At 42.9% G+C, this 27,642-nt stretch overlaps 1 protein-coding gene across 1 annotated transcript in view; it reads right to left on the reverse strand.

Annotated features, from left to right (window-relative positions):
- LOC126299218 (facilitated trehalose transporter Tret1-like) overlaps positions 1-27,642 on the reverse strand; it is a 201,708-nt gene that overhangs the window by 64,688 nt on the left and 109,378 nt on the right. Inside the window, exon 3 of the mRNA XM_049991002.1 lies at positions 9,608-9,743. Coding sequence (XP_049846959.1) covers positions 9,608-9,743 — 136 coding nt within the window. The remainder of the gene's footprint in view (positions 1-9,607; positions 9,744-27,642) is intronic.

Below are 27,642 nucleotides of genomic sequence, written 5' to 3' on the forward strand. Positions count from 1 at the left end.
TCTCGCAGTGTCCGGAGCAAGTATGGTGGGTCTGACACACCGGTGTCAATGTGTTCTTTTTTCCATTTCCAGGAGTGTATAATTGCTTGCGAGTAAATATTTCTCATATAGATACTAATAAGAAGATAATTGCGTATAATAAAGCTACATCTCGTTTTAGAACATCGTGAATCAATGAAAGGCCTAGAAATGAGATATTCCGTGACACTAGTAATAACTGATAAATATTCTGGCAATAAATATATCTAGACATAAAAAGAAATTGTATTATAAGTATATGGTTGTCTGAACTCGAATCCAGAACTCCTCTGTTCACAGAAAAAACCTCTACCACAGGATAAATCCAGCACGCGTTTCCATTCAAACATTATTGTACAGATTACCATATGATGGAGAACTATCGAGGGTGTACAATGAGTAGAAGCTGAAAGTACTTATAACGAATTGCTTTGTATTGTATAGTGTTGGCTATTAAAATTGCAGCACCATTAAAACGGGATTCAGCAAAAGTCAAATTGGCAGGAAATGTGCCACATGTTTCGATAGGCAAATTATTAGCATTTCAGCACAACCACACAGATTAGGCAGGAGCAACGTCATCTAAATTTTGTATATAAGGAACTATTAAACAGCACATTCCGAATTCAGAAACCAGATTTGAACCTCGGTTTTTTTGGTGAGAAGTACACGTACTAGGGAGTGCGGAGATTTTGTACCCTGTCTTATTCTGTGATATCGCTGCTCGCGTTGGTCGGTATCCCGCGACTGTCTTGGGAATATGGTCTCGGTGCATTCAAGAGGGCCATGCTCAACGCCATGCAAAATTTTAAACACCCCAAGCGACTAGTGCCCGAGAGGATACATACAATGAGTCAGGACATGTGCTTGTTTGCAGCAAGACAATTGGATTTAACAACTCTTAACATTGTCTCTTCAGGTGAGTCACGATTCTGCATCGTGACAGGCAAATCTATGTATGGCGACTCCTAGGAGAATTAACGTTGCCACACTGAATTTTTCATCATCATACTGTTTGAGCACCTGGCATGATGGTATGGTGATTGCACTGACTACACAAAACGATCATCCCTGGTCTGCATAGGCAGTAATTTTGACAGTAGGTGTTAAATTGATGGCATGTTAAGAGTGGTGGCTGTATCCTGTCTTGGAGGACTCTGCAACGTTATCTTTCAACAAGATAACGCAAGATCGCATGTTGCCTGTGTTGTCCTGCCTTACCTCTACACAGAGCGTGTTCGGCTGTCAGTATGGCAGCACCTACTCCAAATGTCTTACCCACTGAAAACATGTGGGCATGGATTGCGGAGAGACTAATAATACTCCACGACTCACAAACCACTACGATTTATGAGATGAAGTGGCATGTAGTGACATAACCATATCTCACATCTAAGACCAGTTGACTTGATGTCCAGCAGGGGGTGGCAGATCTGTATATTAAATTTCGCATCCTGTATACCCTGAATCACATATCATGAGTTCTTCCTACTATACGCACACAATAAGTACAATTTCGTTATTTGGTGTCCTTTATGGTGTTGCAATATTAACAGCCAGTAATGTACAGGATGGTTATATGTGTAAATAAAGTTCCGCTTCTTGAGTCAGGGTAGACTGAAAACCATTTAACTTATGCGTACCTACCTTTGTAGTAATGTGCGCTGCAGGATTTGCGTTGTTAGTAGTGTTTATGTAATGGCTTGCTGTTAAGCAGTTTTTATGTAATGCCTTGCCGGTACTAGCACTGCGACGTAGGGTTGAAGCACTTGGATACGTGTGTATTACATTTACAGACAGTACACATGGATCTGGACAAGACGAACAGGGCTTTACTCCTAATTTTTTTTTTATCAAAACAACGAAAATAGTGCTGTTAGTCTTCGCGATTATCAACTCATAAAAGAAATACTAATTGGTCCTCTTTCCGCACCGGGGTTGAACAAGATGATTCGGAAGTTAGAATTAGCTTGCGATTTTGGAATTCTTCTTGGGAAACACAGATGCCCAGCTGCCGGACAAACTATTGAAGAAGTTACTGTCGCCGTGGGTGAGAATTCTAGAAGCAGTGTGCCATATTTAAGTAGCGCCCGAGTTGCGCCACGGCAGCTGAATATCCCACGGTCCACCGTTCGAAAAGTGCTGCAAACAGTTGTGAAATGGTATCTTTAGTGCATTTTGAGGCTGTCTTAAATGCAGGTGGTCGTCATATTGAGCAACATTTGTAAACTAGAATATAAACGTGGTAGACAGTAAACAAATGTTAAACTCTTATGTCGAAATGAGAATATGTTTGATTCAATTGTTCATTCGCGATTTCTCTTCTTCGTGTCTTTATAAATGTTTCTACAAAAGTTTCGTTGCCCCACAATCACTCGTTTTACCAAGGGGCCGTCTCTGGTACCGAATGTTTAATTATAACTGCCCTTTACATTAGATAAACTTTTATATTCTTTAAAGTGAAAGTTAGGGAACACCAATAAGGGAAAGGATCAATTACATGTAACTTAAAATTAATTACAGGTCCAATACAACTAATCCTTTCAAATTCAGAAGCAATTGTAGTGGACCTATAATTACTATCGAATGGCCTTGTCGCAGTGGTTACACTGGTTCCCATCGGGTCATCAAAGTTACGCAATGTCGGGCTTCGCTAGCACTTGAATGGGTGACCGTCTGGGCCTGCCGAGAGCCGTTGGCAATTGGTGTGCACTCTGTCCTTGTGAGGCCAATTGAGGAGCTACACTATGTGATCAAAAGCATCCGGACACCTGGCTGAAAATGACTTACAAGTTCGTGGCACCCTCCATCGGTAATGCTGGAATTCATTATCGTGTTTGCCCACCCTTAGCCTGGACGACAGCTTCCACTCTCGCAGTCATTAGTTCAATCAGGCGCTGGAAGGTTTCTTGGGGAATGGCAGCCCATTCATCACGGAGTACTGCACTGAGGAGAGGTATCGATGTCGGTCGGTGAGGCCTGGCACGAAGTCAGCGTTCCAAAACTTACCAAAGGTGTTCTATAGGATTCACGTCAGAACTCTGTGCAGGCCAGACCATTACAGGCACGTTATTGTCGATCCACAGGCCGTGCATTATGAACAGGTGCTCGATCATGTTGAAAGATGCAATCGTCATCCCCGAATTGCTCTTCAACAGTGGGAAGCAAGAAGGTGCTTCAAACATCAATGTAGGCCTGTGCTGTGATAGTGCCAAGCAAAACAATAAGGGGTGCAAGCCCCCTCCATAAAAAAAAAATCACACCATAACACAAGCGCCTCCGAATTTTACTGATGGCACTATATACGTTGGCAGATGATGTTCACCGGGCATTCGCCATATCCACACCCTGCCATCGGCTTGCCACATTGTGTACCGTGATTTGTCACCCCACACAACGTTTTTCCACGGTTCAATCGTCCAATGTTTGCCCTCCTTACACTAAGCTAAGCGTCGTTTGGCACTTACTGTCGTGATGTATGGCTTATGAGCAGCCCTCGACCATGAAATCCAAGTTTTCTCATCTCCCGCCTTTGCAGTGGACCATGATGCAGTTTGGAATTCCTGTGTGATGGTCTGGATAGATGTCTGGTTATTACACATTACGACCCATTAGATGTAGAACTGTCGGCGGTCTCTGTCAGTCAACAGACGAGGTCGGCCTGTACGCTTTTGTGTTGTACATGTCCCTTCACGTTTCCACTTCACTATCGCATTGGAAACAGTGGACTTATGGATGTTTAAGAGTGTGGAAATCTCGCGTACAGATGTATGACACAAGTGACACCTCATCAACTGACCGCGTTCGAAGTCCGTGAGTTCCGAGGAGCGCCCCATTCTGCTCTTTCCCTATGTCTAATGACTACTGAGGTCGCTGATGTGGAGTACCTGGCAGTAGGTGGCAGCACAATGCACCTAATATGAAAAACGTATGTTTTTGGAGATGTCAGGATACTTTTGATCTCATAGCGTATTTGATTGACAAGTAGTGGCTCCAATCTCGAAAACTGACAGCAGCCTGGAGAACAGTGTGCTGACCACATGCCCCTCCATATCCGCATCCAGTGACGCCTATTGGCGTTTTTGTTATTCCCTGTCCTTCACAGTCATTCAGAAGGGTCATCCTGTACCTCTGAAAATGAAAAAAAAGAAGTTTCGTCACATACGTATTAGTCTATTTTCAAAATCTGTAATACAGAATTCAACCGCGTCAAGATTACTGTTTGTGTATTTCACAGCACTATGTGGAATCTGGACATGTGCTTTCTACATGTAATGAACTACACCACTCAGTGAACGTCTGTAATTTACACAATCAGGTTTATTTACTGACTCCACTGAGAGACAGTAATAGTTATAGTGATGGAAACTGATTTCGAATACTGAAAGTGATCTGAACAGCAACTGCCATATCAGGGAGATCTCAGAGCCTGAGACACTGCCGCTCCTTCAGACGGCTCCACATATCGCGTATCAGCAGTACAACGATGGGCCACCAGAGAGGACTAACGTGCAAGTCTTCTATGGTTACCAATGCTTCCCTGGTTTCATATCCACCTGACACGTAGCAGAGATGCACCGGGTGATCAAAATCTTCTGCAATCCTAATCATTTGTCATCCACCTAGTCTATGGTATAAAACTCACTTCAGTCACCTGTCTCTTCTGTGTTGCAATCATCGATAGCCTTTGTAAGATACGGTATGACAGCACATACTGTGGCTGAAATATAGTATCGTCAGTGGAGACAAACTGTCGTACACATCCTATCTGTTCCACCCATTTCAGTAAACCATCGTTTTTCAGTAAAGAAAATCTTAACATAACATTGAATTTTCTTGATAACCTGTTGGTGTTTCTGCAGATCTGTTTATCAGTGCAAGACTACGCAGTGTGCACAGTTTTCAAGAGGCGAACTATCACAGGATTTTGTGTGTCTGTTAACGCTGGATTTTGTGTGTTTTTGCTCGAAAACATCGCATTTCTTCGAAGTCGACAGGTTCTGCTGTGTGGGATTTTGATGCTCTCTAGCAAGATTTTTTGTACACATGAAGTTCGTTCTACTTAAGAGATTTTGTTTTTAGTCCCAATGGGGCAGGTGATGTGACAGTTTCATTGCCAACGTCATAGAAGTGTTCCGGCATTCGCCTTAAGAGATTTAGGGGAAACATGGAAAACTTATTCCTGGATAGCTGAATAGAGCTTTGAACCACAGTCGTTCAGAATACGAGTGAAATTAAGCGAAACAACGCATTAAAATTATTACGCCTGTGCTGCAATAGTGTTTGATCGCAAAGAATGTCAGTATAAGGGGCAAAGAAGGCTGAAGGGTGTAATCTAACATGTCTTCACAGATATCAGGCATACGGCTTTCAGATTACCAGGCCACAAGTTGTCAAACAGTGAACATGTTGCTCTTGTTGTGCTGCAGGAGAAATGCCGGTACATCCACTCCGTATTTTCGTATCTCCTGTGTGAGATACGAAAAAGTATACTATTGATATAAGAAACCCAAGCAGATTTATTTAAATCTAGCATCAACCGCAATATTTGAGATGTAGATTCTCAGATAGTGACAATAAAGATAATTTTGCACAAGCTTTTCGACAGATACGAAAACTTTTCTAAAGTGGTGTTGAGATATTTCCTTGATGAATAATTTATTTTTCACTAAGATATAGATCACAGGGACGTAAACTACATTTAATATATGAATAAAGGACTTGAAGAAACAATAACGTTGTGCTTCAGAGAAAAGTTTGTTTAGATACAGTTCAATACTGTGATCTCGCAAATACGTTTCATTCTACATGCGGTAAACAGTCTATATTAGGGCTGACAGATCATGTGTGTGCATAAACTGATGACCGAAAAGTTCATGCATTGATGTAAAGAGAAGGACGCGCCAATAATGTTTATCTGAAAAGATACACGGGTTCAGAAAGTAATCCTTGCAGTACTACCCTGAAGCAGAAGGTAGAGAACACAAATGGTTATATGCAAAAGACGTAACTGAGAACGAGTTCGGTCGTCGTTGGGATGGTAAGGATGTTAGTGGAAGTACTGTGAGGAGTGAAATAAAATCGCTGTGACTACAGGGATTCCATGCACATCCGTATGGGGGGACTATTAGAATATTTTACCCAAGAGGATGGTATCATCTTTAAAACATACAACAGAGCTGCAGGCCCTCGCTAAACAGAACGACTGTAGTTTCCCCTTGGACATCTGTGCTAGCGTCTGTTTCTGTTTCTGGGTGATAAATTAGCAAACCTATTATGAAAAAGTTTATCGTTTAATTTCTTCTGTCAAACGAGAAACAAACTTCAAGACCTGAAGAGAAGCTGTGTACAACTACCTCTAAACTGGAGAATAGTAAAAGGTAAGTGTGGTATCCAATAACGTCGTGGATATGTTCATTTACATGTTTAAATTCACAGGGAATCGAAAAATTTGCCAATGAACTGTTTAATAACAGTACGTAGATTGCACGTTGTGGCTTCCACGACCATCACATTCAACATTGGCGGTTCTCCAAATCTTCTTTGTCAATGAGCACAGTCCCAACAGATGCCAGTGGTCGAAACAGACTCCTAAAGGAGTCTTCGCCGCTGCCATGGAATCATGGCGTCAGCGTTGTGAAAAATGTGTACGTCTGCAGGGCGATTACGTCGAGAAGTAACGCCAGTTTCATCGATTTCGGGTGAGTAGTTAATTAGAAAAAAAATCGGAGGCCTTAGAACTTGAATGCACCTCGTATTTCGTGTAAAACCTTTCAATATTTATTGAAAGGGTTTACACGAAATGCGAAAATAGCGTTAGCAGGAACTGATTGTAGCAGTTGTTTCATTATCCTACATAAAGACGAAGTAAGTCTGCTTCAAACGCTAATGTTAGTTTACACTCACAAACATCACAGCCCATACGTTTGTGTCATATGCATGTTGTTCATGCGTTATATCTCTCCGTATAACATCGTCGTCTTACACCTCGTTGTACTGTTGTCGTATTCTGATGTCTTCACTACTAACAATGCTTTCCAAAACAGTGAATTGAATTGTTTGTTAGCAAAGTAAATCCATTTATCCCCTGCTGCCCATTACTCAGACTAAGACTAATGTTAAGCTGCATATTATACACCCCACAATAGAAACAACTTAAACCAGACTTACTTCATCTTCATGTAGGATAATGAAACAGAAAAAAGCTTAAACAATAAGGATAATAGCTGGACAGCACGAAGATAAAAGCATTGTTTCTAATAAAGTAAAATGTATATGATCACATTAACTTGAAAATATGTAATTGAGCGTGTGTGAATAGCGATGCAAATGTAAGCGCATGTACATAGCAAGGAAAACACAATAACACTCGGTTTCTGATCGGTGTGGTGAAATTTTATGACTGTGTTTTAGTTTTCATGTGACAGGAGTATTGAATGGTTTTATAAATATTTGGTTAGATTCGAACCAGCGATCTAAGGACACTATTTTGTGCAATTCGACTGTCTAAAGTTCTAACAACTGGACTAGTGAAAAGTTGACGTATAGTTGTGTAAGACGACAATTTTCAAGAGCAGTTTAATTTCGTTGAATGACGCTACCCTTCGTTGTAAAACTGTGAGAGTATATATCGAAGGTAAATTAATGCTAACTTCACAGTGCAACACATTTTTCGTTAAGTCAGTGGACTTGTGCGTCGACGTGATGGCAATTTGCCGGTACAGTGCAATCACATTTTACGCATCTTCTCATTCTCTGGAACACTCAAAAATAATTTTTCCGGAGTTTTTATGGATGTAATTGTACAGTATGGTACTACACACCATTTGTAACCCATTTTTCGAAACGTAAATTTCAAAACAAGACAGCACTCTGAATTAGCGTTTTGACGGTAGGAGAGCGAGCTATACAGTGACGTTACAGGTATCACATGATTCGAACGGAGCGTTTTAGCGGGCTTTCTAATTATCTGAATTTCATTTCCGTTTTTATCGAAGAATACTGAATTCAAGCAAAAAAAAGCATGTGAAGAGCATAAATGACATAATTAATGATTTAAGACAATTTCCAGTACACAGTCAAATACCCTATTCTAAACACAACATTTTTATGCTGAGTTCAGTTTTGTAGTTAATACAGTATTGGCCACATCTTTGTATCTGATTAGTATAATGGTAATGTATCAGCTATGGGAAGGTCGGTTGTTCGAATTGAGGCGAAACTTCACTTTCTTAATTATTCTCCTTGTTAAATAATATTTTCCAAAGAATTATAAAGTGGTTGTTAGAAAACAGACTCTCCCTAAGTGTAGAAAAAAGCACTATATTCAGTTCTGTACCATAAACAGAGTCATACCAACAATTGATGTAGCACATGAGCAAGAGTCAGTAAGTAGGGTACAATGCGCAAAATTTTTGAGTGTACATATCGATGAAAACCTGAACTGGAAAAAGCACATTAGTGAGCGTTCAGACAGTTAAGTTCAGCTACTTTTGCTCTTCATATAACATTGCTAAACGTGTAAACAAAAGAAACGGCTTCCTGAAATATTTTGCGCGTTTCCACCCAGTAATGTATTATGGAATAATTTTCTGGGGTAACTCATCTCTTAGAAAGAAAGTACTGATTACACAAAAGCGAAGCAGTAACAATAACATGCGGTGTTCACCCAAAGACATCATGTAGGTATTCCTTCAAGGAGCTGGATATTTTAACTGCGACATCACAATACATATTCGCCAATGACGTTCGTCATAAATAATCCATCACAATCTGAGAAGAACAATGATATCCATAACTACAATACTAGAGTGAAAAATTACCTTTATTACCTACCATTAAAGAGTTCAATAGGAGACAAAAAAATACGACGTTTCGTAATGATGTGAAACGTGTCACTTTAACATAAGTTTTCTTTACACAAAATAATTAATTAATTTTTTTCCAGTTACTACTTCATATCTCAGAATTAATCTATTGAACTATAGATCAACTGATCTATGGTACATGTAACTAACTAACAAACATTGTACACAGAAACTGCAGCACAACTGAAGCAAATTCCTTACATTACGCTGGAACTACATTGGAAAGAGGTCAAGAATGTTAGATGTATGCTTCCTGCTCAGAATATGATTTTTATATCCCTTTTTTTTATGTTTCTCACTCAAGATGACTACTGTGGGGTAACAAAAAGGGAATATAAGAAACGGAGGATCACAAAGAAATCATAATGTGTAAATAAACAATTCAACGAACAACTGTTGATATGAAACTTCCAGGCTGTGGCTAAGCCATGTCTCCACAGTATCCTTTCTTTCAGGAGTGCTAGTTCTGCATGGTTCGCAGAAGAGCTTCTGTAAAGTTTGAAAGGTAGGAGACGGATACTGGCAGAAGTAATTCTGTGAGTACCGGACGTGAGTCGTGCTTCGGTAGCTCAGTTGGTAGAGCACTTGCCCGCGAAAGGCAAAGGTCCCGAGTTTGAGTCTCGGTCGGGCACACAGTTTTAATCTGCCAGGAAGTTTCATATCAGCGCACACTCCGCTGCAGAGTGAAAATCTCATTCTGGAAACTGTTGATATGTTATTACCTGTCCATGCTGATTGTGTACTCGAAAGTTTGAGATCGCTTCCTTCCTTCATCACACTGGCTATAAATATCGCAGAGAAACCCAGTGACACTCCACATACAACGTGGAAGCCTGTAACAGCAGCGGTGGCCAGAATCTGCAACATTTGAGGTAATATCTTACTAACTGCTCGATAATTGACACTTGTCTCGAAAGTGGCGCATCTGCCAGCAACGACAGTTTACAATAATTAACTACTGTTCATCTTGTAGTGTATATAAGACAAAGGCATAAATAGTCACTGTGTTGAGTGCTAGATACTTAATGATAGACTTAAATGATTTAGGCAAATTACAAGGAGTGTTTAAAGAGAAGCAAAGATTTTCCATCAGTTTAGTTAGCTGTTTCTGATATCTTTGTCTTGAGGGACCGTGGAGTTGCAGCCTTCGCCCCTTCCAAGCTTTAGCTGTTACAGTCAGTGCAGGAACGAAGCTGTCGCTGTTCGCAAACCACTAAAAAAAATCTGAAATTGTAAACCTGCAGAAAGCCATGGGCGTTGGAGTCACGGAGGCACGATGAAGTCACTAAACGGCTCCTCTGAATACTGCATTGTCCTGCGGCGCTTGGCCCCTGCCAGTATCTACTGGTTTGACGGGTTTGGTCTCTCATTGATTTCAGTACAACCAACCAGTAACAGTATGACTCCGACATGCTCTCAGTTGTCTCTGACGGTAAGACGTGTCACGTTGTGTGTGGTATACTTATTCTGATAGGAAATTCTTTTAATTTTGTGTTAGCTATTGTGTTATTTGTCAAGAACAATCTGCTAAAGCCATTTACACGATGATGGACTTATTTTTACTAACCAGCTTTGGAAGGTAATACACACTAGTTACACTATTAATTCCAAATTATGCACTTACGTGCAATAAAGTGCAATCAAATAAACTAATGCACTTGTGACACTTGCACTCAATAAAACTGAAGGATTTGATGGACCAGCTGGATAAATACAAGTATGATACATCATAGCGCCTCTTATTTCCACATGAATTGCCCATTTTTGACCATAATAAATTGATGGTAGCTAGTTATTACAAAGTGGCTTACTCCAAGTGTTTCAACTGAAACTACTAACACCCTTCCTAAAAAAAACATGATTCAAAAACAATAATATTCCCCTTTTATTAATAATAATGCTAGGCCGCTTTCCTAGATGCTACTTTATAATGTCTATTACACTGCGTGGCGGACTTTTTCTGAGATGCTTTATTGCAGAATATTACCAGGCGATGACTGGTGTGTTATTATTGTTGTAGACAGCCGTGGAAAGGCTTTCCCACTACATGCGTCAGGCAGTAGATGGCAGCATTGACTTACAGATTACAGCCAGGCTGGACTGGACCAAGCTTGTGGCACCAGTGACTGACTGATTATCATTGGTCATGTTGGCCACCAAGGTCTTGAATGACCTTCCAGCAGAATTTGAAGGATCTTACTTGAGACATAATCAGAAAGTACTTCACAGTAGGAATGTATCGAACTATGTGTCCTCTGGCGTTCTACAAAAGATCACTTAACGAGTGTTCTTTCTTTTGATTGATCTAAATCTTATAAATCAGATAATTTATTAACAGCTGTCGTTGCGCTGAAGGAACGTCCTCTTTTTTCCTTGCTGTAAAACACGCAATTACTAAAAAATGTTCTGTCTAAAAACATTTCAGAATAACATATAGTTTTATGTAAACTGAAGGTGGAATGGGGGAAAACGAAAGGAAAGGGAAGGAACTATTTATGTTAGCTGCTTCGGGACTTTATGCAGAATCAGCGGCGATATGTGAAAATGTGTGCCAGATTGGATTTCAAACCCAAGACCTCCTGCTTAGTAGCCAGTTCCGTTAACCATTGTGCCACCCGGAAACAGCGTTTATCGCAACTACGCGGACTATCTCGGCACGCCTCACACATTCCCACCTTGCGCCTAGCGCCACCTATCTACAGTTTGCGCCATGTCTTCCATACTCGCTACTTTGATATTCCCACGAAACAGTACATCCGCACTGAAGGTGGTGGATTCATTGGCCATCGAGGCGAATCACTTATACACAGAAGAATCAAAGAAACTGGTACACCTGACTAATTTCGTGTTGGGCCCCCGCGAGCACGAAGGAGTGCCGCATAATGGCGTGGCATGGACTCGACTAATGTATGAAGTAGTGCTGGAGGGAATTGACACCATGAATGGTTCAGCGCTGTCCATAAATCCGCAGGAGTACGAGGGGGTGGAGATCTCTTCTTGACAACACGTTGCAAGGCATCTCAGATATGCTCAATAATGTTCATGTCTGGGGAGTTTGGTGGCCAGCGGAAGTGTTTAAACTCAGAAGAGTGTTGATGGAGCCACTCTGTAGCACTTCTGGACGTGGGGGGTTTCGCATTGTCCTGCTGGAATTGCCTAAGTCCGTTGGAATACACAATGGACATGAACGGATGCAGGTGATCGGACAGGATGCTTCCGTACGTGTCACCTGTCAGAGTCGTGTCTAGGCGTATCAGGGGCCCCATATCACTCCAACTGCACACGCCCCACACCATTACAGAGACCCCACCAGCTTGAACAGTCCCCTGCTGACACATAGGATCCGTGAGGTTGTCTCTTTACCCGTACACATCCATCCGCTCGATACAATTTGAAACGAGGCTCGTCCGACCAGGCAACATGTTTCCAGCCATCAACAGTTCTATGACGGTGTTGACAGGCCCAGGCGAGGTGTAAACCTTTGTGTCGTGGTCGTGCAGTCATCAAGGGTACACGAGTGAGTCTTCGGGTCGGAAAGCCCATATCGATGATGTTTTGTTGAATGGTTCGCACGCTAGCACTTGTTGATGGCCCAGCACTGAAATCTGCAACAATTTGCGCAAGGGTTGCACTTCTGTCACGTCGTCGTTCTTGCAGGATCTTTTTCCGGCCGCAGCGATGTCGGAGATTTGGTTTTTTACCGGGTTCCTGCTATTCATGGTACACTCGTGAAATGGTCGTACGGGAAAATCCCCAATTCATCGCTACCTCAGAGATGCTGTGTACCATCGCTCGTGCGCCGACTCTAACACCGCGTTCAAAATCACTTAAATCTTCACAACGTGCCATTGTAGCATCAGTAACCGATCTAACAACTGCGCTAGACATTTCTTGTCTTATATAGGCGATGGCGACCGCAGCGCCGTATTCGCCTTGTCTACATATATCTGTATTTGAATACGCATGCCGACAGTAGTTTCTTTGGCGGTTCAGTGTGTGAATGCGTCGTGTCTGTTCTTTCGGATATGTCTGGGTGGTGGCGCTAGGTAGGAATGTGGGTCGGCAGGGAGGTGTGGCGAGATAGTTGGCGAATTGCGATAAACACTCTGCCTGGATGGCGCAGCGGTCAAACCAACTGCCAAGTAAGCAGAAATTCCCGCTTTGAATCCCGGTCCTGCACACATTTTCACTCGTCATTGCTGATTCTGCATAAAGCCATGATGCACCTGACATCAATAGTTCCTTCCCCTCTCCTTTCCTTCCTCCCTCGTTCACCTTCAGTTTACGTTATTTGTATCACAGCTACGGATTCCGCGTGGTGTCTGTTCTTTCGGACACGTCAGAAAGGAGAGATACCAAGCATTCATATAATGGTTTGCTGATACCAATCCGAAGATCAGCAGACTGGATGTCCTGTTTATGGCCCATGGAGAGAGCTCCGACTAGGCCACTGTGCAGTATCTCTGAGCCGCAGATCAACAGGAAGCTCAGTCTCTCCTCTAACTATAATAGCGGTAGAGGGGGCTCGCCTAGACTAGTACGTCTTTGTTTGGCGATATCCTTTCTTTCATTTTTCCTGGGCCTTTCTTTTAGCAGCCATCAAACTATTTACTGTTTACTTCAGCAGTTTTCCTTAAACTCCGTTAACTTTGAGAAGCGTTGGAGTTGTCAGGAAATTAAAGTAGATTCTATGAAACATTAGTAAACTACAGGGAATGAGGTGTGACGAAATTTAATGTAAAGAAACCAGTACAGTGATTTGTCTTCAAGGGAACAGTTTAAGAGGAAAATGTTACTATTTTGTAAAGTGTTGTATGTACAGATCTTTGAAGGACTTGAGTTCTGCTGGAGAATTTCCTGATGAATCGTCTGCAGTGAGGCAAGTCACGCTGGTCACAATACATGCGATGAAAGAATTTTATCACAAGATTTGGTCTCTAAATGGATGGAGGTGCCATTTCACGCCAGAGTCTCAGCTTTTGTACTGAGTTAAATGATAAACGTCTCCGCACTGTTTTACTGAATGAGAACGGAAGAGTCTGTGGACGGAAATTAACCTATAGTATGTTACTTTAATGCTGTCGGTGCTTTGTTTCATCGAAAGGAAGAAGCTGTGTGTCTGCATCTAATTATTAGTGTTAAGATGCAATATCTCGCGAAAAATACCGAGAGAGCGTCTAGGATTTGGCGGCGGGACTTTGCCATTTCTTCGTATTACTGTACAATGATTTAGTGTAAAATTATGTGAAAAGTCTTAGCATTTTAAATGTATGTGCTGAGTCACAATGACAGTGAAATCAACAGTAAAATGGAATATAAATTAGTACTCTGTGTACAAATTCTTCTTTCATCTCAAACATTCTGCTTTCGTTAGCCACGGTACCAGCGCTGAGAAGAATGTCATTGACATTAATGGAACTGGCCATGAAAAGTTATTTAAATAGATGAAACTTATTTTGATTTCTCTGTTACCTGGGGGTCGAATGAACTCAATGGCATACCGTTTCCAGTAGTAGCACGCCTCGAAAACACTGTTGGTTTCAAATTAAGTTCGGGATTGATGACTACTTTACTTTACCGAAACGTGTGCCGATGCTGATATTATTACCGAGTTATATTATTAGAATGTTCACAAAATTGCAGTGAAAAGATGATAGTGCTAATTATTCGTAACTGTCTAGCGTTGCTGTTTCCTAAACGTAAAAAATGCAATCGTTTGTGAATGAATGATTCACAGGTAAAGTAACATACATAGGATTGCACTCTAAGCTACGACGTGCTGTGCTCACAGGAGTTCGTTGGAAGGTGCTGGGGTTGGACAACATAATATCAACACTCTTCTGGAAACAACTCATTGACGCAAATGGTTTTACAACTTACTTTTAATGTACAGGAGTTTTCCTTTGTTTTATACTTGCACCACGAAAGCTCTACAAAGAGATTGTAAAACACAGGCTTAGTCGCGCTCGTGAATGCTCTGGTCAGAAGAGCAGCGCTTACATTTTGTAGAACCATCATTAGCAACGGCAAAAAATTATGTTTAAAATTATCTCTACAAATATTCTGGACCGTGTGTTGTCGATATGGTGCTGTGGAGCTTTACCGTGACATCCTAAAAGACGAGGGTCGTTTTTTATTCAACCTCCGATAAGCTATAAATAAAAGACAAGTTCATAGAAAACAATTATTTTATTACCAAAAGTTTTGTACACTTATGGTTACTTTTCATCATAATCACCGAAAAGATTGAGACATTTATCGTACCTGTGGACAAGCTTTGCAATAATCTCTTCAAAAAATGTTGCCACCAATGATTTCAATTGTGCATTGACGTTGTTTTTAAGATCTTCGTTGGTTTGAAGTACTGCCCTCCTAGCCACGTCTTCACTTCAGGGAAAAGGTGAAAGTCTCTGGGTGACAGGTCAGGACTGTACGACGGATGATCGAAAAGTCCCATTGAAATTGTTCAAGGAGCCGTTGGGTTGTGCCAGTAGTGTGTGAATGAGCGTTGTCATGGATCAATACAATTCCTGAAGTCAGCATTCCTCCTTCTCAGACGAATTTCAGCTGCAGTATTCCCTTCTGCTTGCAGAAACCGAATTATACCTCATAATTCACACCTGGTGGGAGCAACAATGACGGCAGTCATGTTTACATGGCTGTAGTGCAACGCAGACTGATACGTTTGAGGTAGGCAATGGCGGCGTGTGTAGAGCGAGATTTGTGCAGCAGCCTACAGCGCATGTCCACTTTCTACCGCTCGCGTAGCTTCTATACTAAGCGATCGGAAGTTGGGAAAAAAACTCTCCTCGTACAGCTTACTAACGATGGTAGACTGTTGGTGCACGTCTTACAGGTGTATCCGCGACTTTGGATCGCAGCCTGACACAAACTAGGCAGATCACACAAGGTATGGAAACCGAGACTGAAGTTAAATCCATGGCCAAAAACACCGTAGAGAGCGAAAATAACGATTACAAGTAAATTTACCTGAAAATTAGTATAAAAGAACAGAGCTAGAATTGCCAGCAACAACAACACACACAATCATAGTTCCAGAACCAAAGTCTAGCTGTAAAAAGCGAGGTTCAAATGGTTCAAATGGCTCTGAGCACTATGGGACTAAACATCTGAGGTCATCAGTCCCCTAGAACTTAGAACTACACTACTGGCCATTAAAATTGCTACACCACGAAGATGACGTGCTAAAGACGCGAAATTTAACCGACAGGAAGAAGATGCTGTGTTATGCAAATGATTAGCTTTTCGGAGCGTTCGCAGAAGGTTGGCGCCGGTGGCGACACCTACAACGTGCTGATATGAAAGTTCCCAACCGATTTCTCATACATAAACGGCAGTTGACCGGCGTTGCCTGGTGAAACGTTGTTGTGATGCCTCGTGTAAGGAGGAGAAATGCGTACTATCACGTTTTCGACTTTGATAAAGGTCGGATTGTAGCCTATCGCGATTCCGGTTTATCGTATCGCGACATTGCTGCTCGCGTCGGTCGAGATCCAATGACTGTTAGCAGAATATGGAATCGGTGGGTTCAGGAGGGTAATACAGAACGCCGTGCTGGGTCCCAACTGCCTCGTATCACTAGCAGTCGATATGACAGGTATCTTATCCGCATGGCTGTAACGGTTCGTGCACTCACGTCTCGATCCCTGAGTCAACAGATGGGGTCGTTTGCAAGACAACAACTATCTGCACGAACAGTTCGACGACGTTTGCAGCAGCATGGACTATCAGCTCGGAGACCACGGCTGCGGTTACCCTTGACGCTGCATCACAGACAGGAGCGCCTGCGATGGTGTACTCGACGACGAACCTGGGTGCACGAATGGCAAAACGTCATTTTTTTGGATGACTCCAGGTTCTGTTTACAGCATCATGATGGTCGCATCCGTGTTTTGCGACATCGCGGTGAACGTACATTGGAAGCGTGTATTCGTCATCGCCATACTGGCGTATCACCTGGTGTGACGGTATGGGGTGCCACTGGTTACACGTCTCGGTCACCTCTTGTTCGTATTGACGGCACTTTGAACAGTGGACGTTACATTTCAGATGTGTTACGACCCGTGGCTCTACCCTTCATTCGATTGCTGCGAAACCCTACATTTCAGCAGGATAATGCACGACCGCATGTTGCAGGTCCTGCACGGGTCTTTCTGGATATAGAAAATGTTCGACTGCTGCCCTGGCCAGCACATTCTCCAGATCTCTCACCAACTAAAAACGTCTGGTCAATGGTGGTCGAGCAACTGGCTCGTCACAATACGCCAGTCACTACTCTTGATGAACTGTGGTATCGTGTTGAAGCTGCATGGACAGCTGTACCTGTACACGCCATCCAAGCTCTGTTTGACTCAATGTCAAGGCGTATCAAGGCCGTTATTACGGTCAGAAGTGGTTGTTCTGGGTACTGATTTCTCAGGATGTATGCACCCAAATTGCGTGAAAATGTAATCACATGTCAGTTCTAGTATAATATATTTGTCCAATCAATACACGTTTATCATCTGCATTTCTTCTTGGTGTAGCAATTTTAATGGCCAGTAGTGTATTTAAACCTAACCACCCTAAGGACATTGTAGTCACCTTTCATTAGTCCGGTAGCCCATTTTCACTAGTATTTCTCTTTCCTTCCTTGTTTCTCTTTTCTCACAATTATCATAGTGGTGTGACTGAATGAATGTGATTGTGAGTCACGTTGCTAGACGGTGGCGTAGTCTGCTGCAGAAAGTCTGGAATAGTCTTACAGATTCAGAGGAGTTGCACAGAATAGCCAACTCTCGTAGTGGTCAAGTAGGTAAAGAGGTTTTCGCTACTTGTGAGAAATCCACCTGCGTTAGGTTGGTGGCGGAAATGGCATCTTTGGGTTTTCCGGGCCTCGCGGAGCGTGGAAGAGGCTGGAGAAGAAGCGGGAGGCATTCTGCCGCTGGTACGGGGAGTGTCCACAGCTGTGTTCCAGTAGAAGAAGGGTGAGTTAGACTGACCGTGTGGCGCGTTGTTACTTGGCGAGAGGAGAGCTGTTAGCTTTTGGCCTCGCTTTTCAACTCTGAAAGATTGCTTTGCCTTGTCGCAGCAAGGAATGCAAAACTTTGGCAGATGTTCCACTTAGTAAATTTCACGATAGAGTATATTCCAGGGCACAAGAACACCATTGCTGATGATTTATCTCGGATGCGTTTCGGGCTCATCCATGCTGAGGATAACGCTATTGATGAAAACAATTTCAGTGTGTTATACCTTCAATATGTGGCATTCGAGAATTCTGTCACTACGTCACTAGGCAATATCGGGGTGGAACAAGATAAGGACGAAGTTTTGCGTGACACCAAAGAGAAATGGCATGATAAATCCCACGAGGCCATCAGGCAGTATTATATTATCCGGAATGGCATCCTATTTAAGAGGCGAGCTCTGGATGACTCCAGGTGGCTGTTAGCGATTCCGGAGGAACTGGTGAACAAGCTCGTGTGGTACGTGCATTTGAGCTACGGTCACTTTGGTGCAGGGAAATGGTTGGAGAAGCTGCGGGAAACCTGTTACTTTAATTATATGCTTCAGCGTATACGTAAAGTAATTAGGGTATGCAAGCCCTGTCAGCAAGCCAAGCCACTCACTGTGTCGTTACCACACCAATACACCCGATCGTTCCCAATAAACTTAGGGATCTTGCAGCAGTAGATCTATTCGGTCCGCTAGTGCGTTCTAGGAACGGATTTGCGTACATTTTTGTGGCAGTAGAGCTGACCTCAAAATTCGTCTGCTTCACCCCGGTGCATAGGGCCACTAGGAGGACAGTAGCTGCCGCGTTCGCAAATCACTTCTGACGAGAGGTTGGCACTGTGAAGCGTGTGATTTCAGACAACGGGCCACAATTCAGGTCACGTCACTGGGAGCATATGCTTCGGAGAAAGCGAGTGAAACCGATCTTTATCTCCCTTTTCTGCCCTTCAGCAAATCCTTGTGAAAGATGGATGAAGGAGATTGGAAAATTATATAGGTTGTACTGCCACCGTGACCACCGGACGTGGGACACGAAACTAGCCGGTTTCCAGAACATATTAAATGAGTTGCCAAATGCCTCGACGATGTTGCCACCTATTCTGTTCCTGAAAAACAAGGAGCCTCCGAGTAAAATAAAAGAGGTGGTTCTCTGGCCAGCAGAACCCAGGTCACGAAGATCTGCAATTGTGGAGCTTGCCCTGAAAAATATAAAGAGTGCAGCCGAGGCTCGGATAAGAGCCTACAAAAAGAAGGTGCGGAACATAACTTTTCACGTAGGCCAGAAAGTACTTGTACGCTCGCACAAGCTCTCTAATAAACGGGCTGGGTTGTCAAAGAAGTTCTTCTTATTCAACGGGCCATACAGAATCAAGCGGATTCCACATCCGAATGCGCTTGAAGTAGAAACACTCCGCTCTCGAAAGGCGAAGGGCCTGCACCACATCTCCAACGCAAAACCTTATATTGAATAAGAAGCAGACGATCTTGCTCCTCGGAGGTCGGAATGATGTATTGCCCATATGTTTTTCTCGCATTCATTCTTTCGTGAATAAAATTACAGTGCATATTTTCCAATGTTTTGATTCACTCTGGTGTGATTAAAATTACAGTGTATATTTTCTGTGAATTGTAAAGGGTCCCCCAATATATGTGTAATTATTTCTTCTTCTGAGCAGAAAAGAGTAGTGGTGTGCAGCTTTATAACGTCTAAATGTGAATGATTATGAGGCTCAGATCAAGCGTTTCCTTTTATAGTAAGATGGCTTCTGTTTCTTGATGACTAAAAAGGTATCGGGTGTGTTGGCGTGGCGAGTCATTGGACGTAAGGTAATTCTTGATGATAAATTACAGTTGTAATGTTCTTATTCCCAATAGGTGCGCATGATTCAGTGAGATTTTTCAAATGTACTGCGATGTCGATGAAGCGACTTGATGACTCGTAGGTGAAGGATTTGTGTATGAAGGGAGATTAATAGTGTTTCATTTTCAGAGTTGCCATCTTATAAGATATTTGGAAAGTGTAACTTGCCGCCACATACTACTAGGTACGGTTGAGGGCACCAGGATGTGGACCCCCAGAAGAAGTATATGGAAACGACTAATAAACTCAAGCAACTTGATATTTAATAGAGAATCAGTGCGACTACCTCCAAGCTGAAATAACATGACGGTAGGTGAGGACACCTGGGGACATGTGGTGAGTAATTGTGTAATCATTATGAGTATCTTATGACAAGAGTAAGTTGGGTACACATGGCCTTGGACAATGGATTTCGTTTGATAGTGTTTTTTTATGTACTTATAGGACGAAGTGTTTATGTGTTTGCTAATAGGATAGGATGATTTTTATTTCAATTTTTATGCCCACTGACCTTTTGCATTAGTCTGATGAGTAGATGTTGAAACATTTACCATTACAGATGTGACTTGAACGAACCTTCTGTGTCTCATTAATCATAACTTTTATTATGCAATGTCCTTAGAAAAGAAGTCTCTGAAATTTTTCACAGATCAGCAAACGTGTTCTTCAAACCTTGGAGGAGCATTCAATGAACAACGATATGGGTATTGGTGTTGAAAGGAATATTTTGTTTATATGTGGGAATTGTAGTCGGGCTGTATGGTGATGGTGACTAGTACGAGCTCTGTAGATTGTGTGTGAGAGCGTAGTTAGGAGTAGGTAGAGTTTTGTGTCTGTAGCAAGCAGCGGCGCCAAATCCTATCCAAATCCTGATCAAACCTTGTACAAGATCTACCCTGAATGATTGACAGCAAATGTAATGCTGGAACTATATTTTATAAAAAGAATTTTGTTGTTGTTTGAATATTGGTTATGTAATTTTCCTCATTGTTTTTTTATTGGTATTGTTAACAAGGCCCTTCTTGTCAAGTTAATTTTGGGCAATATTCCACGTATTGATCAGGAGTAAGAAACTCCGCTGATTTTGTGGTAATCTGTACACATGATATTTTGTAACGATCTCTGTGAGTGCAGTTCTTAAGTGGGTGCAAGGCCGCCTAGGGAGCCTTCGCATCAGAAAGCACAGGACTTGGTCCACCGGCAGGCGTTGCAGAACCCTTCTATCAACGGCGAGGCAGTGGTGCGGCGAGCGGACACAGCTGTTTCCTCATCAGTCTGTCAGAGGGGATGCTGGTCTTCCCCCATGCCCAGGCTCACACCGGAGCCCGCAGGTGTGTCACCACGGTAGCGCCAGCTGATGGCCGGCGTTCCACTCCATGCGCTAGTCATCTGACAAGCGAAAGAGAAAGTATGACGCACGCCAGGCGAGGCCGCCGACCCCTGAGCGCCGCTAGTCCAAACGGCCGCTGCGGTGAGGTAACGCCCACTGCCCGGAGGGACACGGGTCCCACCACTGACGCATCAGCTGCGACGGTGCAAAAAGGTGATAAGCGGGTCTCAAGCCCGACACCCGCACGAGTTTACGTCGACCTCGATGCGACGGAGAAGAGCACGTGTCTCTCCATTGACACGACCGGAGACAGGGGCGTGTGTCGTAAAACACATTCCTCCGCAACACACCGACGACGACCGCCAAGCCGCCTACTCGATGATGAGGCAGACCCCACAAGCGGCGATGTCCTGCAAATCTGCAACGCCGAACCATCCCAGAGTATGGACGCAGAGGGTGGAAACGGGCAAGAGGCAACGTCGCGAGATGCTGTCTAGGATGAACAACCTGGGTTACAACGGACGTTACAATCAACGCCGCTGCGAACTCCCCAGTTCAGTGTTGTGGTTCCCTAGTAGCTTATCCTCCAAGTCGCCTTTAGAAGAGACGCTCACCCCAGCACCTAAAGAGAATACCCAGTGAAAATACCATGTGACGAAACTACAAAATGACAGCGTGTCAACGAACTGGTTTCTGGATGGGTTTTTGTACTCATGCCTTATTTTCGATAGTTGGTTATTTACCAGCTGTCAGTCCATTAGTTCATTGATTTCATTAATGATTTTCTGTCAGTGTATTTGTTATGCACATTGAGTTGTAAGTAGGCTGTTTAGGTTTTTTTATTGGTAACGCTGCCGCCACGTAGCGCTCTGTATAAAAATCACTGGCTGTGCCGTGTGCAGTCTGTGGCTGGTTGGCATTGTTGTAATACTCGCCATTGTAGTGTTGGGCAGCGGCAGCTGGATGCTAACAGCGCGTAGCGTTGCGCAGTTGGAGGTGAGCCGCCAGCAGTGGTGGACGTGGGGAGAGAGATGGCGGAGTTTTGAAATTTGTAAGAATTGGTGTCATGAACTGCTATATATATTATGACTATTAAGGTAAATACATTGTTTGTTCTCTATTAAAATCTTTTATTTGCTAACTGTGCCTATCAGTAGTTAGTGACTTCCGTAGTTTGAATCTTTTAGTTAGCTGGCAGTAGTGGCGCTTGCTGTATTGCAGTAGTTCGAGTAACGAAGATTTTTGTGAGGTAAGTGATTTGTGAAACATATAGATTAATGTTAGTCAGGGCCATTCTCTTGTAGGGACTACTGAAAGTCAGATTGCGTCGCGCAAAAAAAATATTGTGTGTCAGTTTAAGCACAGTCTTGTATAATTTTTCTAAGGGGACGTTTCAGAGTTTTGCACTTTCACGTAGAAGTTTTTATATATGTCAGCACCAGCTGACACTCCTTTGGCTCTTGGTAATGATTTTGCATCATTGTATTGGTTTATATATGTATATATTTTGTGTACCTGTTCATCTATGTCTCTATGTTAACTCTGATAATTAGTTAAAGCAATTTTAATATAATATCTCACGTTTGTTGTCGTAGTAGGTCAGATGACATGATGTTAGTGTACAATGTCACGCTTAATTTATTTTGTTCTGTTTGCCTTGCGGACCACATGAGGTCACAATTATTGACTAAGGTCAGAAGAAACTCATTCGCATATAAGAGATTAATCAATTCTTTTGTGCTGCTGTTTGCCTGTTGCAATTGTTGCTCGTCAGGCTATGTTTGTTTCGAAGACTGTTGGCGAATCTCCTAGCATGGCGAGAAAATTCGCGGCACAGTCTTCTCCGAGACGTTTGGGGTGATGAAAGGGTCCTGTAGCCACCTTTCATTAGTCCGGTAGCCCATTTTCACTAGTATTTCTCTTTCCTTCCTTGTTTCTCTTTTCTCACAATTATCATAGTGGTGTGATTGAATGAATGTGGTTGTGTGTCACGTTGCTAGACGGTGGCGTAGTCTGCTGCAGAAAGTCTGGAATAGTCGTACAGATTCAGCAGCAGTTGTACAGAATAGCCAACTCTCGTAGTGGTCAAGTAGGCAAAGAGGTTTTCGCTACTTGTGAGAAATCCACCTGCGTTTGGTTGGTGGCGGAAATGGCATCTTTGGGTTTTCCGGGCCTCGCGGAGCGTGGAAGAGGCTGGAGAAGAAGCGGGAGGCATTCTGCCGCTGGTACGGGGAGTGTCCACAGCTGTGTTCCAGTAGAAGAAGGGTGAGTTAGACTGACCGCGTGGCGCGTTGTTACTTGTCGAGGGGAGAGCTGTTAGCTTTTGGTCTCGCTTTTCAACTCTGAAAGATTGCTTTGCCTTGTCGCAGCAAGGAATGCAAAACTTTGGCAGATGTTTCACTTAGTAAATTTCTATAGTAGACTTGGATCCACCGGAAGAGCGCCACACAAAGGTGTCGATAAGAAGTGAGCACTCGCTTCTGTATGAATCTCTGTTGACCTTCAGCTGTGCCTGTATAAGCTTTCATTTTTCTAAATATTAATAGCTTTGCCTTCCTTGCGTAATATATCTTTCGTCCGTGGGCAGCCGACCACTTGGTTGAACATTAAAGTTTTGTTGGGTTACTGTCATCACTAACTGTCCGGTCTCTTGCTTGTTTTAAATAACTTTAACCGCTCATGATTGTGTGATGTGATATTGTTGCAACTTGGACACGATACCTACGAATTGCGTCTCCACAAACCACGTGGGCACGCGGATGTACTGCGAAACATGTACCGCTTTACGAGTTATTGCGACCAGGCAACCGCAGTGGTATGAATGATTCACACCAATGATTTTAGGAGTAGATTATAACGGTGAATGTATCGATGCTTTTCTTTAATGTCTTAGGAATAAATGATTTTATCCACAATTTTCTCTTGTGTTCAGAGGTTACGTTTTTGCACCTAAGCCACTGACCTCATAGCTTTCCCGTTAGCACATCCAACGCGTTTCCTTACGCACAGGTCCAGTCATTAGTTTCCTTTTTTATTTTAAAACAAGTGCTTTAGATCAAGTCTTATTTTTAGGTGTGTTCTGGGAGCTGATCTTATGCAGTGTTCATGCATTTTCTACTTTATTTTAAATGTTTGATTGTCGTGGGCAATACTATTAATTACATTGTATCCGCTATGAGCGACATCACAACGTATGCATTTTTGTGAGTTTTTGGTCTGTGATCAAATTAATTTATTTTCCGACTCGACCAAACCATCGATTAGTTGTATGGTTAGAGTCTGTGGCGACCCTAATCTTCTCACGTTAACTTCCCAAGCATTAAATATTTACATTCCCAATAATAAAGTAATAACCCGTAGAAACAGGTTAGTTACAACATCACACACATCCATGGCCAAGGAAGGATTCGAACCTGCGACCATAGCGGTCCCGCAGCATACTGAGGCTTGAGCAAGATACAACCTGGTGATCAAGCCACGAGGCTGGGCATTTATGTGCTTTAGCAGACCAGCGGCCATCCCCACATGAATTCTTTGTTGTGACACTCTGGCATCGCGGCTGTCGCTTACGGAACCAGCTGCTACACAAATGCTTCGCCCCAACTTTCTGAATCTATTTCGATATCGCTGCCTTTATTATGCCATAGGCGCTGAAATATCCAGGGTAAAAAAATCCAGGATCGGTGACCGTAGTTCATTGTACACAGTGATTTCTGCATAGTAGACTACAATGGGGGCCGAGGTTATACCCATGGGTTGTCGATGGTGGGGGTGAGGAACTGAGGTTGATGGTGTATGGAAATCTGGGAGGCAATGGTCTGGACATGGCTCAGCCAGAATCACCAGCAATGACTCTTGAACCTTGAGTCCACTTTAGCGACTGCCCATATGTCAGAGCGTTGAATAAATAGTGCAGATACTAGTACAAGCGTGGCTATGAGGACTGAGTAGGCAGGCTCAGTTGCATAATATCGGAAAAGGTATGGCGCATACAACTGTGTGTAATAGGGATTGAATAATACATACTGAGGAAGCGCGTCAGGAATTACTCAGAAGTCGTTGCCATCATCATCCAGTTCATTTGCGTCTTAAATGTTCTGACCACCTGCTCTGCTTCCAAGTTAGATGCAGGGTGGAAACAAATGGTGGTCACTTGTGCTGCACAGTTCCTTTGGCAAAAAGGAACTTGGCTATGAGAACTACGACCTATTGTCATATACGATGGCATGTGGCGCTCCCTCTGTAGCGAAGGTTGTCTCTAGTGGCAGATTGTATCTGCAGACGTCGTTGATGACAGCTGGGCAACATAAAGGATGCTAGAGAGAGCGTGAGAGATGGCAGGGCACTCTCACTTTTGATACGGTGTGATGGTGCTTAATGTTCTTAGGAATATGACCTTTATTACTTGATGTGATCTGACTTCATTCATATGGTGAAATGGATGGCAGTTGTTAACGCTCTTGCTTGTGTGCTTTAATGAAAACATAGCGGTTAACTTTACCTGTGTTCAAAGGAAGAGGGTGCCAAGTTAACTGACTGCAGTAAAAGCGTAAGGCGACTGAGGGCCGATGGGAGCGTTTTTTCTGCGGAACCTGGGTGAAAACTTTTGTGGACAGGCAAGTTCCTCGGTCTCATTATGCAGACACATTGGGTGGCGCCGGTCAGCCGGCGACCGCGTCCAGGTAGGCTGACTATCGCCGAGGAGGAGCCAGGCACTGGAGTTGCTACGCAGAACTCGTGAGTTTTACGAGGAGGAGAAAAACTACGTAAGCATTCATGGACAGCCATCAATTCCTGCCGACAAAGTGGTGGAACGTACGTCGAAAACTCTTGGTATTAGTGCAAGAACGGTAGTAAGTAAGGGAGTATTACTACAAAACTTGGAAGATACTGAAGTGAGCCGTAATGATTCCGAGCTGTCTGGATCAAATAATACATTTTTATCAACCCCGGGAAAGAAGATTTAGATTCTTTCCAGACTGATGCAGTTTGTAGGCATGTTTATGCTTACTACAGCAGAAAAGAGTATCCGACTGTAGCTAAGTTATTAATCTCTTTAAAAGAAAGTGAACTCTTCAGGGGTGGTAAAACATCACTAAAAATTGTGCTAAAAATATGGGTTTCCGTTACAAAACGCTAGACGGACGCAAAGTACTGTTAGAGAGGGCACATATTGTTACCGCTCGTAGCATTTTCTTGCACAAAATTGTGGGCAGAGACATTCATTCCATAATTTGGCTAGACGAAACGTGGGTTAATGCCGGGGAAGCTGTCAGTAAATGTTGGACGGATAACACACCCAGCAGTAGCGGCCATCAGCCGACGGGAAGAGGAGCTAGATTAATTGTGGTCCATGCAGGCTCCTCCAGTGGTTTTGTCCCTGACGCACTTTTAGTTTTTAGATCATAAAAGACTGGTGATTACCATGAAGATATGGATCACACACAATTTGTTGAGTGGTTCAGGAACCTTTTAAAACAATTTCCTGTCCCTACAACAATTGTAATGGACAATGCTCCATATCATTCGGTGATACAGAACAAAGCCCCAACTACAAATGATCGGAAAGAAGTTATGGTGCAGTGGTTACAGGCTCGAAATATTGCAGCGGATATGGGTATGACAAAGGTTCTGTTATATTCTCTTGTTAAAGAAAATAAGCCTACGACACCTACATACGTAATAGACGAAATTGCCAAGGAGCAGGGTCATACTGTAATAAGGCTGCCACCATATCACTGCCATTTCAACCCTATTGAGTTAGTATGGAGTGACGTAAAAATGTATGTAAGGAACAACAACAAAGTCCTTTACAATAACAGAGGTGGAAAAGCTGTTGCGTGAAGCTCTTGTGACTGTGGTTGCAGCCTCATGGAGAAAAAAAGTAGAGCACGTCGAGAAGCTTATACGAGCAGCACAGACAATAGAAGGCATTATCAGTGACCATGAACAATTAATGATTTGTCTTGCCGATGACGACGATGAAGACGGTTTTAGCGATGAATCGGACAACAGTGACGATGGAGAGCTGGATGGAATTGCGCCATTATCGCTGTAAATTGGTGAGTGAAAAAATTCTGATATTGGTTATTTATTGCAATCTCGGTTATTATTTATTTTGTAAACTACGTACATTATTGATTTTAAAGTACCAGTCGTCAGATGCTTGTTTTTTGTATTTCTTTGCTCCGTTATCGAAAGGGTGGGCATTGTTATGCTTTAACATGCATTATTATACGGTTGTTTACTTCCTGTCATTGTAGTACAACTAAAAAAGAGTTTTTATATACATTGTAATTGCTCAATCGCTTGTATTTACGAGACGGGACGAAAAACTGTATCGTCTGCTGTGTATATAGAGGCTGCTGTTGCAACATCGCTATTACAGTATAGCCAACCTAACTAGACAAAAAGCGAACTGTCAAGTGCAATGTTTCGCCGGCGGGGGTATACGTGCAGAGGTTTGTACGAACTGATGACTGGCAGTAAAGCAGAGGATGGGCCCTTGTTAGGTAGGAAGCCGATAAGACGGCTGTGAGTTTCTGCGA

The sequence above is a fragment of the Schistocerca gregaria genome, chromosome X, assembly GCF_023897955.1.
Source record: "Schistocerca gregaria isolate iqSchGreg1 chromosome X, iqSchGreg1.2, whole genome shotgun sequence".
NCBI lineage: Eukaryota > Metazoa > Arthropoda > Insecta > Orthoptera > Acrididae > Schistocerca > Schistocerca gregaria.